Raw genomic sequence first — 21609 nt, 5'->3', positions numbered from 1 at the left:
GTGATCCTTTGGATTGCGCATGCGCATTAATTGTTGTGCTGTGTTCCAGATCCTCCCACCCAATACACATGCCCCATGTTTGTACAGTAAGTTAAAAGATGTGTATAACAACTAGAATAACAACCTATAAATAATAAGTTCATCTCTAGGCTCTAGGTCTAGCTAGTTTTGCAGATTTAGACTTTTGGTATAGACGTGTTTATATCTAGATCTAGATTAATTCTATGGATTCTTCTTCGGTCAAGCACCAGCACTACTTCGAGCCTAACCGTGAGATCACCCCTCAGTCAAAGAAACCCAAACTCTCTCCAGTGCTCGTGGCCGTATTGATATTAACCTGTGTAGCTCTGCTCATTACAGCTGTGCTGACCATTAGTATTGGTGTGGGAATCTCTACCACACAGCAGCAACAAGTCTCTGGACTTCAAAATGTGTTCGTTTCAAATAACAAGCTTGAAGGGGAGTATTATGGTGCCCAAGGTGGTATTCATTTCCAGAGTACAGTGAACGGCACCCACTTTTACTACATAGTGAGCACGGCAGATGGTGAGTTGATTATAATGATGGTGCATCTGAGGGAATCACCCATGATCATGATGGAAATGAATAGCACAGCCTTTCTCTTGATGAAAAATAAACAGGGTCCTAATGACGAATACGTTATTCCCGAAAGCAACATAGACACAATGGAATCCATTATGATGGGTTATGAGAATATGACCACTGAAATGCTTGAAAAGATGGACAATAAGACAGTTGCCAAAAAATCCCATGATTCTCTGAAAAACCTTTCAATGAGTCCTCAAGCAAAACTAATTATCGAAGCTGCCCTGGCCCTAGGTAATACTGGAATTAAAGGAGAGGACTCTCAAGCTGTAATGAGGTTCTATGTGTTTGCTCTAAAGCTATCGAATGCAAAAGCTAGTGTAGAGACTGTTCCAACAATGCCTAGTCATTCAAGTAAGAGTAGTAATCTGCGACAGAGAAGGACTGTGAATTGTCCGGCAAACGGAGCTCAATGTGGGGCAGGGCAGTGTCCCTATCAAAAATACACCAATGCTTGTTTTGGGATGTGTGGCGCAGATTGCTTTTGTTGGAGTTTTGTGTGTGGTGATTGCTGCGTTCACAACTTCTGTGAAACACACGACGAGTGTTGTGCACAAGTAGGTTTTTTCACCTTTACTTGTTTTAGTGTTGCTTTTGAAATATTTTGGAGTAATTGCTACGATATCTTTACTTGTTAATAAATAAACTGCATTGCTGGGACTATATCAAAATTATTATTTCTGATATAACATTGTAATTATATATATATACTAGTTTCTGACCCATGCATGCATGGGTTCACTTATTTTGTACTGGCACATTAATTTTTATCGATATGTCCATTTTTGTTAAAATTATGTTGTTGATGAAGGACTGTATGTGAACACCATGAATGTCATTAGCAGTACTGCATCTGCAATGAAGTAGACATGTGATGCAGTGAATTTATTTATATTAAACCTTATTAGCAATACTATAGCCTATACAAAGGCTATATTAAAAGTGTCTGTAATTATGGGTTTAACCTAGCCTCGTTCCCAGTCCGAGTTGTCTCTAAAATAACACTAGGTCATTTAGAGAAAATCGGCTTGCTAGGAACGAGGCTAGGGTTTAAGGCCACTCCTTTAGTTTCCCAGCCTACCACATTTATTAACGCTAAAATTACTACCCGTCTATAATTGAATTTGGGAACTGCATGTATCCAAGAATGTGGAGCATTATAGCTGCACGGTGGTGAAGTTAAAATGTGGATTCTGACTCATTAGTTTTATTTTACATGCATGTATAATTATATGATTATATAGAATGAGCCTGACTAATAATACATGTAATAATAAGTCATAACATGTCATGTTATTTGTGCATCGTGTACATACTTATTATGCCTCGGTGCGCATGCGCAAGCGAGGTATACGGTAGTGTGTTTGTGTGTTTATAGAAGGTATACAAAGGGTATAGGGTGGATGATGGCTTTCAACCACACATCCTATCTTGTTCAACACGGAATGCTCAATTCTGAATTTTCATTTGGAATCCCATCTCTGTTGTTACCTTACTTACTTATATATATATATATGTCAGTATTTAAAGTGTGTGCATGCATTTAGCTTACATTAGTTCACTTGTCATCTTTCAGGTAGGCCAGGTGGAGAGGAGATTGATAGACTATTTTTAGGATTATCATGTGATGTTTCTTTATGTAATGGGGCAGGTTTGTGTATTGTGGTAATGTACTTGTGGATCTTAATTGTGATGTGTAAATTTCACTATCTTCATTAATTTTGGTGTATCATTATTTTGGGGTTTTTGTTTTGTATGCTTTTATGGTAGTAAGGCAATGGTTTGAGTTTATGTTTTGAGGGCATTCTGGAAGCTGTATGTGGCGTACACCGTGGTTGTGGTGTTTTAAAAGTATGCAGGGTACATGTATTCTGTAGTGCTCAGTGCGGGTAGTTTATTCTTTTGCTCAACGGGGTCCTATCAGTGGCTTTGTTACTCTATACCATGGGTTGGGTGGACATACCTATTAATTAAGTGAGCTTACATTTGCAGTGGCTATTATCTAAAGGACTTAGGTTATATAGTCTGAATTCAAAGTGGGCAGTACTGGTTATTGTCAACAATAACAAATGGGGGGGGGGCACAGGGGACAGAAAATAAAATTAAAAACAGAAAACACAGACAAATGATAAACAAAGAAGCACTTGAACGCCCGACCTTGAGATTCGGGAATGGGGATTAAATCTAAATCTTATCTAATTTTTGTGGTATTATAGGCTTAATTAATGCTTATACATGTACATTTAGGTGACATGTGTGTGTATATAGTCTTTACATTTCTTAGAGTTAGCACAAGGCATTAGTCAAAATAAATATGTAGTAGTGTGTGTGTGTGTGTGTGTGTGTGTTTTCCCCCACCAGGCAGGGGGACCCCGATGGAGAAGGGTCCCCCCGCGTGGTGGGGGACCCTTCTCCATCTAGTATGTACATATTGTATACTTATTTAGAGGTTGTTTAGAGGTTGTTTACATGTTTAATTGTCTTCACATTATTATAGCACATATATACATACATACATACAATCAATCATAGATCTTACAATGCACCGTGGCCGATAGTTACGTTTAGACCTTTTGGAACAACAGTATCTAATGTGAGAATCCAAAAGCGTTCAAGCTTTTTTAGTTCTTCTAGATTATCTGCTTAGTCTATTGCTTGTACGGCGAGGTGGTGTATATTATGATCCTTGAAATTGAAATGTCTGCTAATGTAGATGGGTTGATTATGGGTGATGTTGGATCGGTGTCTACAGATTCTATAATTCAGTTGTTTTGTTGTTAGACCGACGTATTGTTTTTTACATTTTTTGCAAGTAATCAGGTAGATAACGTTGGATGATTTACATGTGAAAGATCGTCTGATAGGGTGTGTCCTTCCGTTGGTGGTACTACGGAAGTGAGTATCACAGTTTAGGTGTTGACAGGTGGCACATCTGATGTTTTTACAAGTTTTGGTTGACGTTTCACACGGGCGTAGTGTTGGCCTTGTAGCATTGTGCTATGTGCTGTTGAGGCTGTGGAACTCTTGGCTGGTGGTGAGTACCATGTCAACGAATTGTTCATCTGTGGGGTATATTTTTGCACGAATTAGGTCTTCTCCGAGTTTTTTGTGCCTTAGAGGAATAAATCTAGGTCTTGGTGCAAATCTCTGAACCATATGATAATGTTGTAGGATGATTGCCTTTAGAGCATTATAGTGTGGTGGAGGCAGACACTTAAAAGTTGGTTTTGGCTTCGAGATATTTGCGATGGTGGGTTCTTTCAGGTAGTTCCGTCTTTGTTCGTGATTGATTTTTTGAGTTATTTTGTTGACGAGCGCTGTGGGATATTGTCTTTTGTATAGCCTTTGTTTGAACTGTTCTAGGGTCGCTAGATAGTTGTCCTTTGACGAATTAATTCTTACGTATCTTATGCATTCTCCTATTATGAGGCCCTTGAATGTTGACATTGGGTGACATGAATTGAAGTGTAGGTATTGGTATAAGTTTTGAGTTTTTTGGAACGTTTTTGTGTCTAACAGGTTTGTTGCTGGGAAAGCGAGACCCTTAAAGATGGTTATATCTAAATAATCGGCTGATGTTTTGGAGAATGTCCACGTGTATCTCAGTGTTGCATGGAAGCAGTTGAGTGCTGAGAGGAAATTTAGTAGGTCTTCTAGGGAGTGTTCCCAAATGATAAAAATGTCGTCTATGTACCTTTTTAGGAGGTGTGGTTTTTTGGGCTGGGATGCAATGATGGACATAAAGATGTTTGCAATGGTGGGTGAGAAAGCAGCTCCCATCGCTGTCCCTTTGACTTGTTTAAAGGTGATGGGCCCAAATTCGAAAAAGTTCGAAGTGACATTGGTGTGCAGCAGTTTAATAAATAGGTTCGGATCGAACAGGAGTAGATGTTTTTTGGCGTGCATTTCTTCGTAGATGATTTCTAGGCATTCTTTTTGCGGAATTGATGGGTAGAGGCTTTCTACATCGATTGTGACCAAAAAGGCATCGTCTGGGATATGCATATATTGGAGTATACGAAGGAGAGAGCTGGAGTTGAGAAGGGAGTCTTGATGTGATCGGGCGAGAGGTTGAAGGACGTGATCGATAAACTTGGCCGTTGGTGCTAGTAGCGAGTTTGAGTGGGATACTATTGGGCGGACTGGTGGTAGGCTGGTGAACTTTTTATGGATTTTTGGTATACCATAGAATTTGGGTGTCTGTGTTTTATTTGGTTGCGGTAGAAGAAAATTGTGGAGGTTTTTATGAGGTTTCAGTACTCTTGAATGCTCAATTAGTGTGTTCTGGAGATTTCGGTGGATTGTTGTGGCTGGGAAGGTGTCTACTTGTACATATGTATTGGTGTCCGCTAATTGGGATGCACATATTTGTATATAGTCTCTGGTGTTCATGATCACTATACCCAAGTTTTTATCTGCTGGTTTGATTGTGAGTGCAGCTCTATTTTTTACGAAACTGTTTTTTGCGATTTTTTGTTTTTTAGGGAGATTCGTTTTTGTTGCTTGAAAAAGTGCCGGTAATTGGTCATTCAAGGAGTTCTTTGTTGTGTCTATGTAAGCTTCTAGAATGGGTTCATCACATAGTCCATCTTGGAGGCGTCAGGGGCAGAGGGTTGAGGAGCTTCGGCGCCTGCATTCTCGTGCACATCCTCTCCAGGCAAGTTTTGTCCAGGAGGGGGGCCAGCGGCTGGAGGGCCTGGGGGAGGGGGAACTGGGAGTGTGAGCATGACATTGGTATTAGCAATCCACAGTGCATGGAATTTAGATAGACCCTTTGCATGCCATGTACATGTACGAATGCTTTTTCTATTACGACATAACGGTAATTTATTCCATAGATCTATAGACCAGTTGATCACACAATTACGAAGCAGACTATAATAATATAGCACATGTACAGAAACCATTTCGATTGATTTCACATAAAACATCTCAACTAGAGTGCAATTTACAAAATAACCTCATACATGCACATTAATATAATAGCTATCTGGCAGTTTTTGTTTAACTTACCAGTAGGTTGCTGTGCCTGAGGGGGAGAGTAGCCACCCTGAGGCTGGTTGTACTGGGGACCATGGCAAGGAGGGGTTGGTTGTCCATGGCTTATTTGAAGTTGAAACTGAGAACCACCACACAGATGTGTTCTGTAGATCTAAACGGTCTCTTGTCAACAATCCTGCACAAAAGGAAGCCAGCTATAAATTTGACAAGCCTAGAGAGGGAGGATTGAGCCCCACCCACCAGTTAGCAAAATAATGAGCCTTGCATACAGAGTAATAGCCTCGATCCCAGGCCGCACTTCCACTTCACTTCTCATACTATGTACTGTACACAGATAAAAAATTTATGTAAAACTGATGTAGTACAGACTTGCGCCACGAAAAGAATGGAGAAAAATAAAATAGGTAAGAAGAATCCACTCTAGTTTTTGATTACTTCACACTTTAGATGTCGTCACTAGAACGCAATCGTCGACGAACAACACTGCATCAATGAATGTAAAACATAAAGCAGATAAAACGCTGCCTTACGAGGTGGTTCTTGGCCATGACCCATCTTTATTCTTCATCTCCAAGAGGATGGTCTGGGAAACAAAGTTTGATCAAAATTAATGTCATCAATAATTGACAAGCAAAAGATTCTGAACTTAGCTATGTACAGTCATGTAACTTTATATAATTATACTGGGTTTCGAATTAATCCGATCCCAGGCCGCACTTCCTCGAAGAGTGGGCCTGGTATCGACTGCTTGCACATGCGCTAATCATTAGCCAGATACCGGCTAACGCAGGATAACAACGTGTATGCTCAGTAAATCAACGGAAAAATATCCAGCATTCACAAGGCTATAGTACTGTACCAGCCCTATTGCATTTTTCACTATACAAATTGCATGCTCATGCATGCTCACTCTTTGCGTGTCTTTCGTTTGCAATCTACTTTTAATTCACAATCGAAAAAGCTTGCATTCGAAACCAGGTATTACAAGCAGGGAAATTGCATGAAATGTTGATGACTGCTTATACCTGCCCATTGTAGAGTCCAGCATCCTGCAGACATTGGTCAGCTTTTGACAATAGCTCATAGGTGTGTGTCATGTAGCGATGCCACACTCTGCACTCTTCGGCTGGGGGGACACCAAACTCCTCTCTAATAGCAGACTCCAAATCAGCTGTGAATGCATAATACATCAACACTCACAATAAAAGAGTGGGAGTGTAAGACATGCAACTGATGTAGTCTCGCGAGCGGGGAAGGGAACGTCTGGTCACTATTGCTGATTCTGTTGTACTGAGGAATGTAGTCACGTGCAAAATATTCGTTAACTTATCAAACCAGGTGCATTTATTAGCAGCTATTCCCTCCCAAAAATGCGTGCACTCGCGAGACTATATAACTGATGCAAGCCTTAGTGCTCAGAGTATGCTAACCATGTGATTACGAATGTGCTTAACTTATTAAAAGATTAATTTAACCGCGACCTGTGGGTGGCAATTTGTTTCACAATTCGATACACAATGGATTCCATGAACATAAACTACAACATGTACATGTACAGCACCTATATAATCACATGCACAATACTGTCTTTACAAACACTAACATTGTCTCGAAATACAATGTACTCACCGACAGTGTCACCTCTGCTAAACTCCCTCTTTTTGATATCATTGAGGTTAGGGTGTACACAAAGTTTAAATTCCAGCAGATACACCTCCACTCTGCAGTGCTTCATGTACAGTCCATACTCAACCACCCGCCTGTGGTTGACCAATAGATCTAAACAATGTCGTATCAATATAATTATAACACCACCTTGAGATGGCCTTTGACTCTGGACTGAGGCCGTACCAAGATGCTAGTTTGTTCCAAGCTGACTTGGGGAGAAGATAGTAGTCTAACTCATCCATCAGGTCCTCACGAAGACAACCATCTGTGGGAACACTTTGTAATGTTTGACTCGATTCACAAGTATGGTCTAAGACTCGCGGTAAGAGCTTTACAATATATGGACACTTACTTTTGAACAGGTTAAAGTTGTCCAGAGGCCCTGGGTTTGCAGACTCCTTGCCGACTGATGACTGATCCCACGTGTCGTAACCAACATACTTTTTCCATTGTTTCATCCAGCGAATGTCCACTAGGTACCTGCAGGAAAGTGGGGCATACATACACACAGTTATTGTTTTAGAATTCTCATACCATAGGTCTCCATTCTTTAATTGGTGTTTCAGTGTGGTTTGCATCTCCTTCCTCTGAGTCGCTATGGATGACAGCACAATTTTCTAATGAAAATTAATAAAATATTTATGAAATTTATTCTAAGCAAACCTGTCCAGAATGTAGACCTGCTCCCAGCAATGAGTCACTTTTAGAGAGGGTTTTGAGTGTTTGGCAGCTAATATGACAGTCAATACTCCGGGGAATACTAAACGCCTGTCTAATTGCAGCTTCTAAATCACCTAGAGTGCATGGATGGAAACAACCGTTGATTAATTAGCTACGTCATTATAATTATGTATCAATTAACCATCTATACTCACCAACAGTGTCAGCTCTGCTAAACTTCCTTGTCTTGACATTTTCGAGGTGTGGGTGTACGCACATCTTAAGCTTGAGTAAATAAACTTCCACAAAACAATCACTTACAAGTGGACCACACTCAACCACTCGCCTATACGATGCATATTTAGATAAGGTACAGTACGTGATACTTATACTCACCTGGATATAGCCGTTGACTGTGGACTCAGACCATACCAGAAGCGCAACTTGTTCCATGCTGACTCTGGTACCAGTGTGTAGTCTAAACCGCCCATCAGGTTGTCATACAGCCTCATATCACTGTCTATAAACGAGATATAAAATTATATTACATGTTATTATATAATATACTAACCTTTGAATAACTGTGAGTTTTCTACAGGGCCAGGTTTACTCCTTTTCATACTGTCAATCAGGGAAATAGAAACAAATGTTTCCCACTTTTTCATCCAGTTAGCATCAACTAGAAACCTAACACACAATTAAGCCAGTATAATCATACACCTTACTACATAAATGAGATTTACCAGCTCTCGCCTGCTCTAAGCTTCTGTTCAAGAGCTGCCTCTATCTCCAACTTTTGACGTTGCGGGCTTTAATGAAAGTTAAAGTGTTAATTCAAAATACTAAGTTGCTTTGCACTCACGAGCTGACTTGTGGCCATGTCCCATCATCATTCTGCTTTTCCAATACAAGGATGACAGTGTCAGTACCCTATAATTATGCAAACATTGATATAATTAATACGAACATAATTTAGCCATGCACCTGATCTTCAAAAACGCCCTTTTTCTGAATGGTTTCACTGTCATTAGAAAGCAGCCTGAAAGTACTGTTTACATAGCAGTGTGTACGGCAATCCACTTTTTCAGGTATCCCAAATTCCTTTTTAGTGCCTTGCATCAGACTGGCTGCAAGACAAAATAATGACGTCGTGTGTATAATAAATAGAGCACTAAAGTGCAAACCCTCGGCTGGTGACATGATTACAAAGAAACCAGAAGAACTAGGTAGTGACTGAGCTGTCTAGCACAGCGACTCAGACTAAACCAGACTACAAAGCTAGAGGGAGAGACATGCTGAAACAATAGAGAACAGAGTTTTAGTGGTACATAGATATATGCATTGTGGACTAGGATCACAGCAAAGAAGCCTGGAGTCTCAGAGAAGTATGGCTCCTGGAGAGGATCCCAGAGTCAGCTAGCTAACAGAGACAACATCCAGTCACAATTCTAGCTTTCTATTGTAGTGACCCCTTTTCCATTGTTCTTGGTACGGGATCACTTCATCTGCAAGTACTAAAGGCCCACAAGCTCGGGTGCATGGAAAAGAAGGAAACAGAAAACGGAAACGGAAGGCGGAAAGCGGAAACGGAAAACGGAAATATCTCAGCTGTGTAAAGTTAACGACCATTACCATTCTGTGTTTTTTGACATGAATATGAATATGGATAGTAGAGCTGAGTTGTAGGAAGCCTATCTAATCTATCTAGCTTCAAGGAGCAACAAGATAAGGTAGCTTGAGACAAGGGGTGCTCCAGAGCATGCTTCCTACGCCCCTGGTCGATCAGAGTGAATGAAGTGAACCTGTTTGACTGATATGAAAGTTGAGTACATGGAAAGCAGTATAGGAGGCCAGAGTCTGAGAACTGAATACATCCAGCTTTCGCAAGTAACAGATGACGTCAGGCAAGATTGTATGGAGAAGTAAGACCCTTGCAAAACATGGACTGTGCTGCAACATTGCATGGCAACTTGATGGCTGAACCTTACACAAGATTGTAATTATGTTGGAGAGTAAGACCCTGAGATACAGCTGCAATGGCTGAACCTAGCCATCTAACAGAACTGCATGGTAGCCTTGTACTTGTCCGGTTTTCGGTTTTTACTTCACTTGCTTCATGTTCACTCTCATGTTTATTTATTGATTTATATATTCAATTTAAAACACAGAATGATAATTAAACTGATGAGAGTGAAGTGAACATGAAAGCATAAAAGCACTGTACTGATGAGATTGAGTGAATGAAGTGAACATGAAGCACCCCCTTGTCTCAAGCTACCTTACCTAGTTGCTCCTTGAATGTCATAGCTAGACTAGATGGATAGGCTTCCCCACAGCACCCCTTTCAGGGGCGGATCGAGGAAAAACAAAGGGGGGGGGCTAGCTAGCTAGAAAGGGGCGAAGCCCCGTGCGAGGGCGGTGGAGCCGCCCAGGTCAGCCTCGCCAGAGGTGATTTTTTTTGCAAGATTTGACCTTTGAACTTTCATATTAATGAGTAGAATACGTTGACCTCTGCACTTACTTTTAATACTATGGTGATACTGTATTGATCAGATGTACGTACGTACGTACAGCTAGCTAGCTAGCTAGGTACGTCCAGCTAGCTACCCTAGATCCTTTATACTCCTAGTAGCTGTTGTCTAGCATCTCTCAAGTGATTTCAAGTGAGTCTACAGATGCATACGGTAATTGGTGGCAAAATTGTTGTAGAGTCAGACTACAACACATGGTAGTTTTTTCAAAAGGGGGGGGCTTCAGCCCCTCAAAATCACCCCTGGATCCGCCCCTGCCTTTACAAATACATCTTCTGCTATCAACTTTCACTATTGCAAAAAATACAGAATGGTAATGGTCGTTTCCGTTTTCCGTTTCCTTCTTTTCCATGCACCCCACAAGCTCCACGTGTAAGTTCAAGCTTCTTATTCTTATTCGACAACAAAGCTTTAACATCAAAATTTGCCACTATTAAAACTAATAACTAGTTGTGTGAAGACTATCCATGCTGTAAACGCAGTGCTGTGATATCCAGGTGAGTAGATTCAGAATACACAAACAAACCAACAGACTACTATACCCGTGGCCGCCCACGCGCGCCTCGGGTAATAACAGGGGCGAATCCAGAAAATGAAAGAGGGGGAGGCTTAGAAAATATTATTTGAACTTTACTCACAATTTGACCTTTGAAGTTTCATAATTATAGTGCATACCGTACTTTACCGCGCCCACCTAATGCGCATGCTACAAAGCAGCTACAGGTAGGATGGGCTTAATTACGAAAATGGTTATCAAAATTAAGCCCATCCAGGTGTTTGCCTCGAAATTACGCTCACCCATTAAGTCTTTTCTGTCTGCGTCTGAGGCCTGCCAGCATTGAATACCGTATAGCGCGAAATTTTCGAGGGGCTTAATTTTCGCGGATTTTGTGGGTTAGAATTCTACACGAAAATTAAGTCTACGAAAATTGTTTTTTAATTAGAATTACCTGCTATCGTGCAAATATTTAAAGGCGTGGCTTCCGGTAAGCAGTCATTCCGCGAACATTGTGCAACGAAATGGCTTTTAGAGGCCAATCCACGAAATATAAGTGCCTCGAAAATTTCGCGCTATACGGTACATCAATATGAAGATTCTGCATCAGAAGGTTGTTCCTTGTCAGAATGGTCCTTGCCTCTTATACTTGCTAATAGGTATATCTACATGTAGCTACTGTGGAACCTCCCATAACTACCCTCCCACTAGAACAACATAACATAAAGGCCACTAGCTACATGTATGTCACGGATTGAAATCACTACCTAAGTACACAACCTCCCACAAGCTGACTTTCTTGATTTTCCGGACAGAGGACAAGTTTTGTGCTCCCAACTGACCCAGAGGAGGTACGACACACATGCCTCAAGTCGTACCTCCTCTGCAACTACCAACTCTATGCAAAACCGCCTCTTATAACGGACAAACAGGTCCACATTTTATGTCCAATATTATAGTAGAGGTCATTTGTAAATAATGAAAAATAAATAAATAATATAATTATGATAAAATAATTCACGAGGCAAATTAGCCTATGCAGGAACTTTCACTCAAAAGTGGGGGTGGGCGTACATAAATGGAAAGTAAACACAAAACATGCAGTGTTTGCTGACAGTAAAATAACATTGCACAAGAACAAAATACATGTGTAAGCTGAGTCAGCAACAGCAATAGTTGACCTATGCACTCTGGATTTTATAATTGCTTTTAGTCGTGAGCTAGCTAGATCAATTACACTCTCGGCTGTAGTCTAGCATTAAGTGAATCTACAGATCATAATAACAAGCAAATTGTTGTAACCTTTGCCCTCAGACAAACAATACAGGCAGTTTTTACCCTGGATCCTGATTCTTTACTAAAAGAATGTGACAAGCCACAATTACTCACCAATAGTGTCTAAACGGCTGAACTTTCTACACTTGATCTCTTTTAGGTTAGGGTAAACACTCAAGGTGAGAACTTGGAGGTAGACTTCCACCATCAAGCCATGACCCCCGTGAACAACTTTCCTGCATGCATGAGTGATAAAATTGATGTGAAACAAAAATCCTAAGGGTATACATGTACCTGTATGTAATTACCTACCTTGTGATCGAATTTGAGCAGATACCATACCAAGAGACTAGTTTGTTCCAGGCTGACTCCGGAACGAGGAAATAGTCATTTTTATCCGTGAGATTCTCTCGTAGAATCCCACCTATATTAGGGATCACAACATTATTATAGAGCTAGTTAAATACGATCTCTGACCTGTCAGGAGAGCATTGTTGTTAATCTTTCCAGGATTTTCAACTTCAGCTTCAGATCCATCACCAGGAGAGGCTTGTTCGTTGTATCCTACATACCTCTTCCATTGCTCCATCCACTGAAAGCCAACCAAGTACCGTACAGTTTAGAGAATTATTTTAACTTGTTATTTAACGATCCATAATTACTATAAGTATACTTACCACGTATCTCCTTCCTTTAGACGCTGCCTTAGAGCAATCTTAATCTCCACCTTTTGAAACGCCTATTGAAACTTTAATATTAAAAGAGCAAACACTCGAAGAATAGAATTACCTTGGTTGGGTATCTCGTACACAACTCTTGCAGTGACTGGTGCATTTCGTCTGCAGTTGGTCTGGGAGCAGGTTTGTCATGGAGACAGCGGACAATGAGAGGATACATGCAGTGGTCTGTGGTCATCTGTTGAATAGCCCTTCTTCTTTTCGTTAACTCGATCTTTCCCTCTTCACTGAGCTTTAGAGCTTGCTGATTGTAGGGTACATCATGTAGAGCAGGAACTTGGCCAATGAATGTGTGGATAATGAGAGTACCGAAGGAGAAAATGTCCAGCTTGACAGTGTACTGCGGATTCTCGTCTCTTGCTTCGGGGGACATGTAGTATACGTTTCCAGGAGCTTTCGTTAGCAGCCTCGACAATGCGTCAAGGTCCACGTATCTGGATACTCCCAAGTCTCCTATCTTGGCAGTCAGGTCATCAGTGAGCAGGATGTTGGGAGCAGTAAGGTCACGGTGTATGAGGGGAGGGGTCAGCGAGTGGAGATATTGAAGGCCCTTTGACACATCCCACAAAATATGAGTTCTCTCAGCGATGGGTGTTTGAGGGTGGGATTGAACAAAAGCAGCTACATCAGTGTGCAGACGTTCCATGATCAGACTAAGATCGTTCTTGTCTCGACCATAGTGGATTCCAATAAACGTTACAACGTTCGGATGCTCCAGACCACTTAGAATACGACACTCATTGCGGAACTTTTCAATAATGGAATCTCTCTGGTCCACTGGATAGTAGTCGCCAGCTTTGAGCAAGATACTGTGGAGCTTCTTGGCAATACATTCTCTCCCCTTCACAGTCACTCTGAAGACAACCCCGTAAGCACCAGAACCAGCTCTGTTATCCTCCAGGTCAAGGCCTTCTACCAGCACCACTAGCTCATCCAAGTCTTTAGTAATAAGTGCAGCCATCTTCCCGAAAACTCATGCCACGCCCAACAAGGTATGTTCTTTGGATTGCGCATGCGCATTAATAATTGTGCTGGAGTTCCAGATCCTACCCCCAAGACAATACACAATGTTAAAAGATGTGTATAACAACTAGAAACAACCTATAAATAGATCTACCTAATAAGATCAGCTCTAGATTAATAGTTCGTTTTGCAGATTTAGAGTTTTGGTATAGACGTGTCTATAATCTAGATCTAAATGGATTCTTCTTCGGTCAAGTACCAGCACTTCGAGCCTAACCGTGAGATCACCCCTCAGTCAAAGAAACCCAAACTCTCTCCAGTGCTCGTGGCTGTGTTGATATTAACCTGTGTAGCTCTGCTCATTACAGCTGTGCTGGCCATTAGTATTGGTGTGGGAATCTCTACCACACAGCAGCAACAAGTCTCTGGACTTCAAAATGTGTTCGTATCGAATAACAGGCTTGAAGGGGAGTATTATGGTGCCCAAGGTAGTATTCATTTCCAGAGTACAGTGAACGGCACCCACTTTTACTACATAGTGAGCACGGCAGATGGTGAGTTGATTATAATGATGGTGCATCCGAGGGAATCACCCATGATCATGATGGAAGTGAATAGCACAGCCTTTCTTTTGATGAAAAATGAACAGGGTCCTAATGACGAATATGTTATTCCCGAAACCAGCGTGGGCACAATGGAATCCGTTATGATGGGTTATGAGAATATGACCACTGAAATCCTTGAGAAGATGGACAATAAGACAGTTGCCAAAAAATCCCATGATTCTCTGGAAAACCTTTCAATGAGTCCTCAAGCAAAACTAATTATCGAAGCTGCCCTGGCCCTAGGTAATACTGGAATTAAAGGAGAGGACTCTCAAGCTGTAATGAGGTTCTATGTGTTTGCTCTAAAGCTATCGAATGCAAGAGCTAGTGTAGAGACTGCTCCAACAACGCCTAGTCATTCAAGTAAGAGTAGTAATCTGCGACAGAGAAGGACTGTGAATTGTCCGGCAAACGGAGCTCAATGTGGGGCAGGGCAGTGTCCCTATCAAAAATATACCAATGCTTGCTTTGGGATGTGTGGTGCAGGTTGCACTTGTTGGAGTTTTGTGTGTGGTGATTGCTGCGTTCACAACTTCTGTGAGACACACGACGAGTGTTGTGCACAAGCAGGTTTTTTCACCTTTACTTGTTTTAGTGTTGCTGTTGAAATATTTTTTAATAGCTGCTCCGATATCTTTACTTGTTAATAAATAAACTGCATTGCTGGGACTATATCAAAATTATTATTTCTGATGTAACATTGTAATTTTATATATACTAGTTTCTGACCCATGCATGCATGGGTTCACTTATTTTGTACTGGCACATTAATTTTATCGATATGTCCATTTTTGTTAAAATTATGTTGTTGATGAATGACTGTATGTGAACACCATGAATGTCATTAGCAGTACTGCATCTGCACAATGAAGTAGACATGTGATGCAGTGAATTTATTTATATTAAACCTTATTAGCAATACTATAGCCTATACAAAGGCTATATTAAAAGTGTGTATTACTCTATAATTATGGCCTCATTCCCAGTCCGAGTTGTCTCTAAAATAATACTAGGTCATTTAGAGAAAATCGGCTTGCTAGGAACGAGGCTAGGGTTTAAGGCCACTCCTTTAGTTTCCCAGCCTACCACATTTATTAACACTAAAATTACTACCCGTCTATAATTGAATTTGGGAACTGTATGTATCTATAAAGAATGTGGAGCATTATAGCTGCATGGTGGTGAAGTTAAAATGTGGATTCTGACTCATTAGTTTTATTTTACATGCATGTATAATTATGTGATTATATAGAATGAGCCTGAGAAAGAGCCTGACTAATAATAATAATTCAGTATCATAAGTCATAACGTTATTTGTGCATTGTGTACATACTTATTATGTCTCGGTGTGCATGCGCAAGCGAGGTATACGGTAGTGTGTTTGTATGTCTGTGTGTGTATCTGTGTGTGTGTAGACTGTTTCAGCTGCTCAAGGATCAATGAAGTGCAAGTAAGAGTTTCTATAGGCTTCTAGTCATGTTTTCTTGGCTTGGTATTTGTGGATTTGCAAAATAAAGCTTCGTTCTCGAGTTATGCCTAGTTTTGCTTACTTGGAATGCCATTGCAACCTTTTCAGAAGAGTCCGTAGCAAAACTTGTTCACCGAGTGTTGCTACTCTACTTAGTAGTTAGCTTTGCACTAGAATGCTAGCTATTGATAGCTGCAAAAGTGAGAAGAGAGCTGCAAGGCTCTGCTGACTTGCAGCCCGGATAATAGACTTGAACTTTTGGCGTTGATCGTTATTAACAACAATCATCGTCGATCATTACCCACTCTTTGAGTTTCCCTGTGATTCTGGATTCTGCATGCAGCAAAATTAAAAATGTTCATCATGATAATTATATAATCAATGTGTGTATAAAAGCTAGCTATAGTAGCTTTATGTTATGTAGCTTTGGCACCTCCACCGAGGCATCAGCACCCGCGGTGCTTTCATTATAATTATAGCAATTAGGTTGCACATGCATGCCCACACATTTGAAATGTGCCTGAATAAACAACGAAGGAATTTGACTCCATTGAAATGACTCCCTCAATATTGAAAGAAAAATGTTTTGCTAAAATGTACACTGACCATGTACGTTGCAGTATGTACGGATACATGCACAGAACAAAGTGTCAATTATTATTCGTGCATACACATCCACATGCAGTTAACTTTTGATCAGTTAAGCATGCACACATGTACACTTATACACAATTGAATGATTATGCGAGATATATGGTAGTGTGTTTGTGTTAGCAATGTCAGCCGATTTTCATTTTTGCTATTTCTAACTCCTATGTATTACTACCTCTTTTAAACACTCTAGGAAAACCAGAAAAACTTTACTGAACTGGATTTGGTCAAGTGAATGCAGAGATACAGCGTTTTGTAGAACACTAGTCAGGAAAAAATTCAATTTACCGCATTTTAATGTACTTGGGCGGGACTTATGAAATTTGTTGTTAATACCAGAAATGGTCTTAAAGTTAGCATATCTGCTGAACCGCTTGGTCTATTCTAGATCTCTTTAAAAAAGTATGAAATAGACACTCAGGACTCAGGAGTTAACATTGTAACAATTTGATATCTATTATGAAGTTTTTATAATGTTTATGATGTCCCTATAATATAGTATGATGTCTCCTGCTTCAGAGAGTTATTTTGGATTTAAACTAACCATATTTATCTTTTCTTTCGTACAGTATATTGTATCATGTGTCAGAACTCTCATTAATGTCCACCTTATGCTTGTATCTGTTTCTTGTTCTTTAAAAGCAATTTTTTCATCAATTTCATTTGGTCTAAATAATTCGTTTTTAGTGTACATTTAAGGCCATACAACTATAAATCTATGATACAACTCTGTTGACAGCTTCCAGTAGATTACTCCTATCTTGTTTCGTGTGCAAATTGAGTCAGTTCTTGCAATTTAATAGTTTTGGTAGATTACATTGTTGTCCCTGGAATTCTCTCCATTTTGTTTCTTTTCAACAGAGGCTTTCAGATTGCTTCAATAATTACTTTCAGTAACTTCTAAGAACTTCTAAGAAATAAATACAGCTATTGGTACACTTGGCTTGATTTTACTGCATTTCTATTCTCAGCTCCACCCATCTATCCATGCAATATGTGATTCCGCAAGAAATAAAGCTTATTGTAGCAACTGTTTGCATAATCTGGAGAGAGTTAGAGATGAAAGACATGCTCACTTGTGTTTTTGTTCATTTTCATGTTTGATTGACAAAATGATGATCACCTTTGTGGAAAAAATCACACACAGTCACAGAACAAGCATCAAATGCTAAAATCATAAAAAAATGCTATAAAAATCAAATTCTACGCTACTTTTTACCTGGGAACAGCTGTTGTTTGCTAGACTCTCAGAGCCTCCAAGTAGAGACTTTTCTTTTCAGTATTAATCAGCTCATTTTTCCGTATTTAATGATGATTTTCAGTACAAAACATGGGAATGAGATGAAATGCTGTTTAGTGGCTTTGTAATTGCCCCGCCCCTTCAATAAAGGGGCGTGGCAAGCGAGACTTGGCTTTACAAATTATAGCTGTCTTTCAGTATCAGACTCACTACTAGTATAGAGCATAGAGCTACTACAGCTGTAGGGATGCTACTAGATCCTTCACTGTCAACTATAAGGCCAGTTAACTTATTCTGTAAGCTGACAAAAGGTCACTTCTAGTCTTCTAGATCTACATGTATATCCGTATTTTTGCAGTTAATTCCGTATTAGAAGACAGAAATCCGTATAAATACGGAAAAAACCGTATACTTGGAGGCTCTGGACTCTTCCAGGGCTTGCGGAAAGCCCTTCTTGTTCACTCACTTTCTGGTCCCGTTTCGAATTTTTACCACACGAAAATACGCCCACGCACTACTTCCGGTCTAACCATAGATAAAAAGGATTGGAAACGGATCACGTGTTCTCATAAGCTGCATATAAAATACGTACACTGAGCTAAGATACAGCCGTGTTTCGCTCCCTACCCCCAGGAAAACTACTTCTACGGCTGTTTTGGAAAATTCAGACCTTTCCAAGTCTCCCTACAACTTAAATTTTATACTAGGTATCATTTGGAAATAACAGGAAATTTTTTGGGATTGCTAAGAAGTAGCTAGAGGTACAGAAACATTGCTTTCACTACTTAGGATGTTTCTGTACCAATAACACCTATAATACAGCTAGAACAACCTAAATAAGTAGTGTACTGTGTGTCATAATTATAGCCTCAAGTATTAAACAGAAGTAAAAGTTTAGCAGCAGGATTCTCACACTGACAGTAAGACAGTTGTCTCTTTTTTGTGTTTTTGGCCATTTTTTCCATGTACAGTAGGCGGCCTCGATTAAACCCAGGGCGAAACGCGGATAGTTTTCGAGGCGCTAAATGTGTCCTATCCATTTCTCTTTTATCTATGGTCTGACATCTCTATTTGTGTGTCTGTGTGTGTAGACAGTAATACAGCTGCTCAAGGATCAATAAAGTGCAAGTAAGAGTTTCTATAGGCTTCTAGTCATGTTTTTTGTAATTTGTGTATTTGCAAATAATGCTTTGTTCTCGAGTTATGCCTAGTTTTGCTTACTTGGAATGCTATTGCAGCCTTTTCAGAGTCCGTAGCAAAACTTGCTCACCGAATGTTGCTACTCTACTTAGTAGTTAGCTCTGCACCAGTCGAATGGCCAAGGCAAAATTTACCTCACGAACCGGAAGTACTTCCTGTTGTCTATCTGGATCTGCGGTTTCAAGCTCAATTTCTGCACTAACTTTAGCTCAGTGTAACTTTTATTCCTTTCATGTATACAATATATATATTTGCATCTTCTTTATTGTTATTGCATCCTCTTCATAACAATATGTATATCACAATTTTAACATGAGTCTTGCTTTACAAAGAGAGCTTTTTGTGCAGCCATAGACAGCCACCAAATCTTGCGGTTTTGACCTACCTGCACATTAGCCGATGTAAAAAAGGGTTCGGCACTCCAAAGCTTGCATATCAATAGTTTAAAAGCTGATGCCGAATATTTCCAAAAAACTGGACTGTTCTACTGGATATTCATTACAGTAGAGCATGTCAAAGTGGGCGTACTTCACACACCAACCACATGGTGTTACTAGTTGAGCCACTTGTCTGAGTTCTGGCAAGGTATAAAGACAATGCACATACATCAACAAACTTATATCATCCATTCTACAACACACTAAATTAATAGAATGATCATGAAATTGCTAGAAGAAAGTTACGTCATGTAAGTTCAGCAGTACATTCAGGCCGATATGCGCCGATTGTGCAAACAATGCATGCATGTGCTCTCTCTGTGTAAGAAAACTAGAGAGACCCAGGGGCGTACACAGGGTGGTGCTTAGGGTGCTCCAGCACCCTATCCAGACTCAGAGAAGCTCTCAAGTAGATAGTTCAACCATCACTGGCTGGCTAGAAGGAAGCTACACTTACTGCAGCTATCTACAGCTTAATAGTGATAGTTACAATAACTTTAATCTAGCTAGCTAGCTAAGCTGGCCTAAAAAACTTACTTTTCTTCGATCGTTTACTGGGATATCCATGGGAACTAGTAAAGAGTGGGGAGGGGCTCAATAATAAGGCTAGGCAGCAGGAAGTGGTTTGCTGTATCAAACACATAGAACACTTGAGCTTGCTTCACAACATGCAGCACAACAAGGTTCTTGGATCCAGGTACATGAGGTACATGAATGTATAGTATAATTATATAATTAAGCCTACATGTATGTACAATAAATTAATAATAATCAATGTTTGCAATGTAAACTACAAAGTCTCTTTTCCTCAACATCAAGGTACTGGTGGTCATACTTTGTACGCTGCCTGTCACCTCCTGGTAAGCTGATCAATCTTTTAGTGGCCTGAAAATAAAAGAATCAAGACTGTCGTCAGATCAAGCAAAGGAACAAACGTTTATCATCACTTACACTTCTACATTGACACAGAGACTAGAGTAGACATGATTGCATTGACATTTGACATACCTTAAGAAGAGTTGGCTAGAGTTTGCCATCCCAGGCGAATTGAGCTTCTGGTCATAAACGTTCTTGACTTGCTGATGGCACTGTACTGTACTGCACTGTTGTATATACTGTCAGTACTGTGCACCATCTAGAAAACAGTGGGCGTTGCCGACAAAAGGGGCGTGACCCCAGAAGTGGGCGTGGTTTAAATTTTGCGGCGCGCTTCGCTTGGCCATTCGACTGTAGATAGAAGAGGAAGGGGATTGGAAACGAATCACGTGTGCCGAACACTCCTTGTCTGCCGGAAGCATAGATCGAAGAGGGAAGTGATCACTATACTTCCTCAAAATAAAAATTGTGTTCCAGCCAGCGAATATGGCTTTCTAGTTCAGGTCTACATTTGCACTGTACAATGGAAAGTAGTGCTCCGGCTCCATTTCAGAGTAAGTGATGTTGAACTGTTTGTTAATAATAAATAATAATTAATTACTTTCCATTTACTTTCTTTCCTTTTCATGTAAATGCAGGTAGGTTTAAGGAAGCTTTTAAGACTGTTTTGACAGAGAGTACATAGATTCAAAGCTTCATCACCAGAGGAAGCAGTTGCCTTCAACACAGCTTCTGCGTTGATAGTTTCGTTGGAGGGTTCTGAACATAGTGTGATGGTTCGGGCTTTTACTGTGAAATTCAACTCAGAATTGAAGTCGTGACACTCTGCAGCATCATTTAATTATCATGCACAGTTAAATTTATAGAATTGAACAATTATTTATCACAGTTAGGAATTGAACATGTGAATGTGATTGAACATGTGAACATCTCTATGCAATTCTTTTGGGAAGGGGTTATTCTCATCACCTAGCTGCAATGGTCGTCTTCTATTGTCTTTCAGCAGTTGCCTCTAATTGTTGCACATGTGCTGTTGATCACCCGAAGAGCCTGTGTTCTTAGCAAATTCACTAACATTCGGGTTCTCGTTGGATCTACCCCTCTGTCTTTGTTGGCCAATTTAACGGAGTCCTGGCACAACCTGTTGCTGATGACTCCAGGTACGTATTGTGAACAGATATCTAACCATCTCCAC

At 40.2% G+C, this 21609-nt stretch overlaps 4 protein-coding genes and 2 long non-coding RNA genes across 8 annotated transcripts; 3 read left to right on the top strand and 3 right to left on the bottom strand.

The window, feature by feature from the left end:
* Positions 1-36: 36 nt before the first annotated feature.
* LOC135345792 (uncharacterized) lies at positions 37-1420 on the top strand. The gene has a single exon (XM_064543248.1). It carries the CDS (start codon positions 225-227, stop codon positions 1242-1244), a length of 1020 nt encoding a protein of 339 aa, XP_064399318.1. The 5' UTR covers positions 37-224; the 3' UTR covers positions 1245-1420.
* Positions 1388-5988, bottom strand: LOC135345790 (uncharacterized). Its single transcript, XM_064543246.1, has 4 exons — positions 5848-5988; positions 5620-5782; positions 2159-5302; positions 1388-1459 (listed from the first exon to the last, which is right to left on the bottom strand). Exon 3 carries the CDS (start codon positions 4996-4998, stop codon positions 3604-3606), a length of 1395 nt encoding a protein of 464 aa, XP_064399316.1. The 5' UTR covers positions 4999-5302; positions 5620-5782; positions 5848-5988; the 3' UTR covers positions 1388-1459; positions 2159-3603.
* On the bottom strand, positions 5937-13983 carry LOC135345782 (uncharacterized). Of its 3 annotated transcripts, XM_064543228.1 has the most exons (19): positions 13027-13983; positions 12916-12976; positions 12715-12849; positions 12550-12661; positions 12352-12473; positions 8920-9062; positions 8798-8865; positions 8679-8744; positions 8507-8622; positions 8332-8455; positions 8151-8281; positions 7939-8069; positions 7810-7892; positions 7628-7755; positions 7423-7540; positions 7237-7367; positions 6633-6778; positions 6138-6190; positions 5937-6090 (listed from the first exon to the last, which is right to left on the bottom strand). In XM_064543228.1, exons 1-19 carry the CDS (start codon positions 13933-13935, stop codon positions 6051-6053), a joined length of 2817 nt encoding a protein of 938 aa, XP_064399298.1. In that variant the 5' UTR covers positions 13936-13983; the 3' UTR covers positions 5937-6050. The 3 variants fall into 3 exon arrangements, 2 of the variants coding, with proteins under 2 accessions (XP_064399298.1, XP_064399299.1); XM_064543229.1 differs by lacking the exons at positions 5937-6090; positions 6138-6190; positions 6633-6778 and adding an exon at positions 6863-6897; XR_010397893.1 differs by lacking the exons at positions 5937-6090; positions 6138-6190; positions 6633-6778 and having other exon boundaries at positions 7423-7551.
* A 12-nt stretch (positions 13984-13995) lies between these two features.
* On the top strand, positions 13996-15372 carry LOC135345793 (uncharacterized). Its single transcript, XM_064543249.1, has one exon. The coding sequence runs from the start codon at positions 14173-14175 to the stop codon at positions 15187-15189; it is 1017 nt and encodes a 338-aa protein (XP_064399319.1). The 5' UTR covers positions 13996-14172; the 3' UTR covers positions 15190-15372.
* A 3231-nt stretch (positions 15373-18603) lies between these two features.
* On the top strand, positions 18604-20497 carry LOC135345775 (uncharacterized). Its single transcript, XR_010397892.1, has 3 exons — positions 18604-19029; positions 19140-20244; positions 20358-20497. It is a non-coding gene; the product is annotated as an uncharacterized LOC135345775 (long non-coding RNA).
* On the bottom strand, positions 20250-20747 carry LOC135345774 (uncharacterized). Its single transcript, XR_010397891.1, has 2 exons — positions 20547-20747; positions 20250-20423 (listed from the first exon to the last, which is right to left on the bottom strand). It is a non-coding gene; the product is annotated as an uncharacterized LOC135345774 (long non-coding RNA).
* Between the last annotated feature and the right edge of the window lie 862 nt (positions 20748-21609).

The sequence above is a fragment of the Halichondria panicea genome, chromosome 12 (genome assembly GCF_963675165.1).
Source record: "Halichondria panicea chromosome 12, odHalPani1.1, whole genome shotgun sequence".
Lineage (NCBI taxonomy): Eukaryota > Metazoa > Porifera > Demospongiae > Suberitida > Halichondriidae > Halichondria > Halichondria panicea.
The sequence above is the reverse complement of the archived record's forward strand: the minus strand, read 5'-3'. Positions and strand labels throughout refer to the sequence as shown.

What these genes read in the sequence shown, in the direction of transcription:
- LOC135345792 (XM_064543248.1), top strand. Translation starts at nt 225, where the DNA reads ATGGATTCTTCTTCGGTCAAGCACCAGCACTACTTCGAGCCTAACCGT.
- LOC135345790 (XM_064543246.1), bottom strand. Translation starts at nt 4,998, where the DNA reads ATGAACACCAGAGACTATATACAAATATGTGCATCCCAATTAGCGGAC.
- LOC135345782 (XM_064543228.1), bottom strand. Translation starts at nt 13,935, where the DNA reads ATGGCTGCACTTATTACTAAAGACTTGGATGAGCTAGTGGTGCTGGTA. An exon ending in AAACTCACAGTTATTCAAAG is followed by an intron (nt 8,456 to 8,506) that starts GTTAGTATATTA and finishes TCTCGTTTATAG; the next exon opens with ACAGTGATATGAGGCTGTAT. An exon ending in TTAAAGAATGGAGACCTATG is followed by an intron (nt 7,756 to 7,809) that starts GTATGAGAATTC and finishes ACTTTCCTGCAG; the next exon opens with GTACCTAGTGGACATTCGCT.
- LOC135345793 (XM_064543249.1), top strand. Translation starts at nt 14,173, where the DNA reads ATGGATTCTTCTTCGGTCAAGTACCAGCACTTCGAGCCTAACCGTGAG.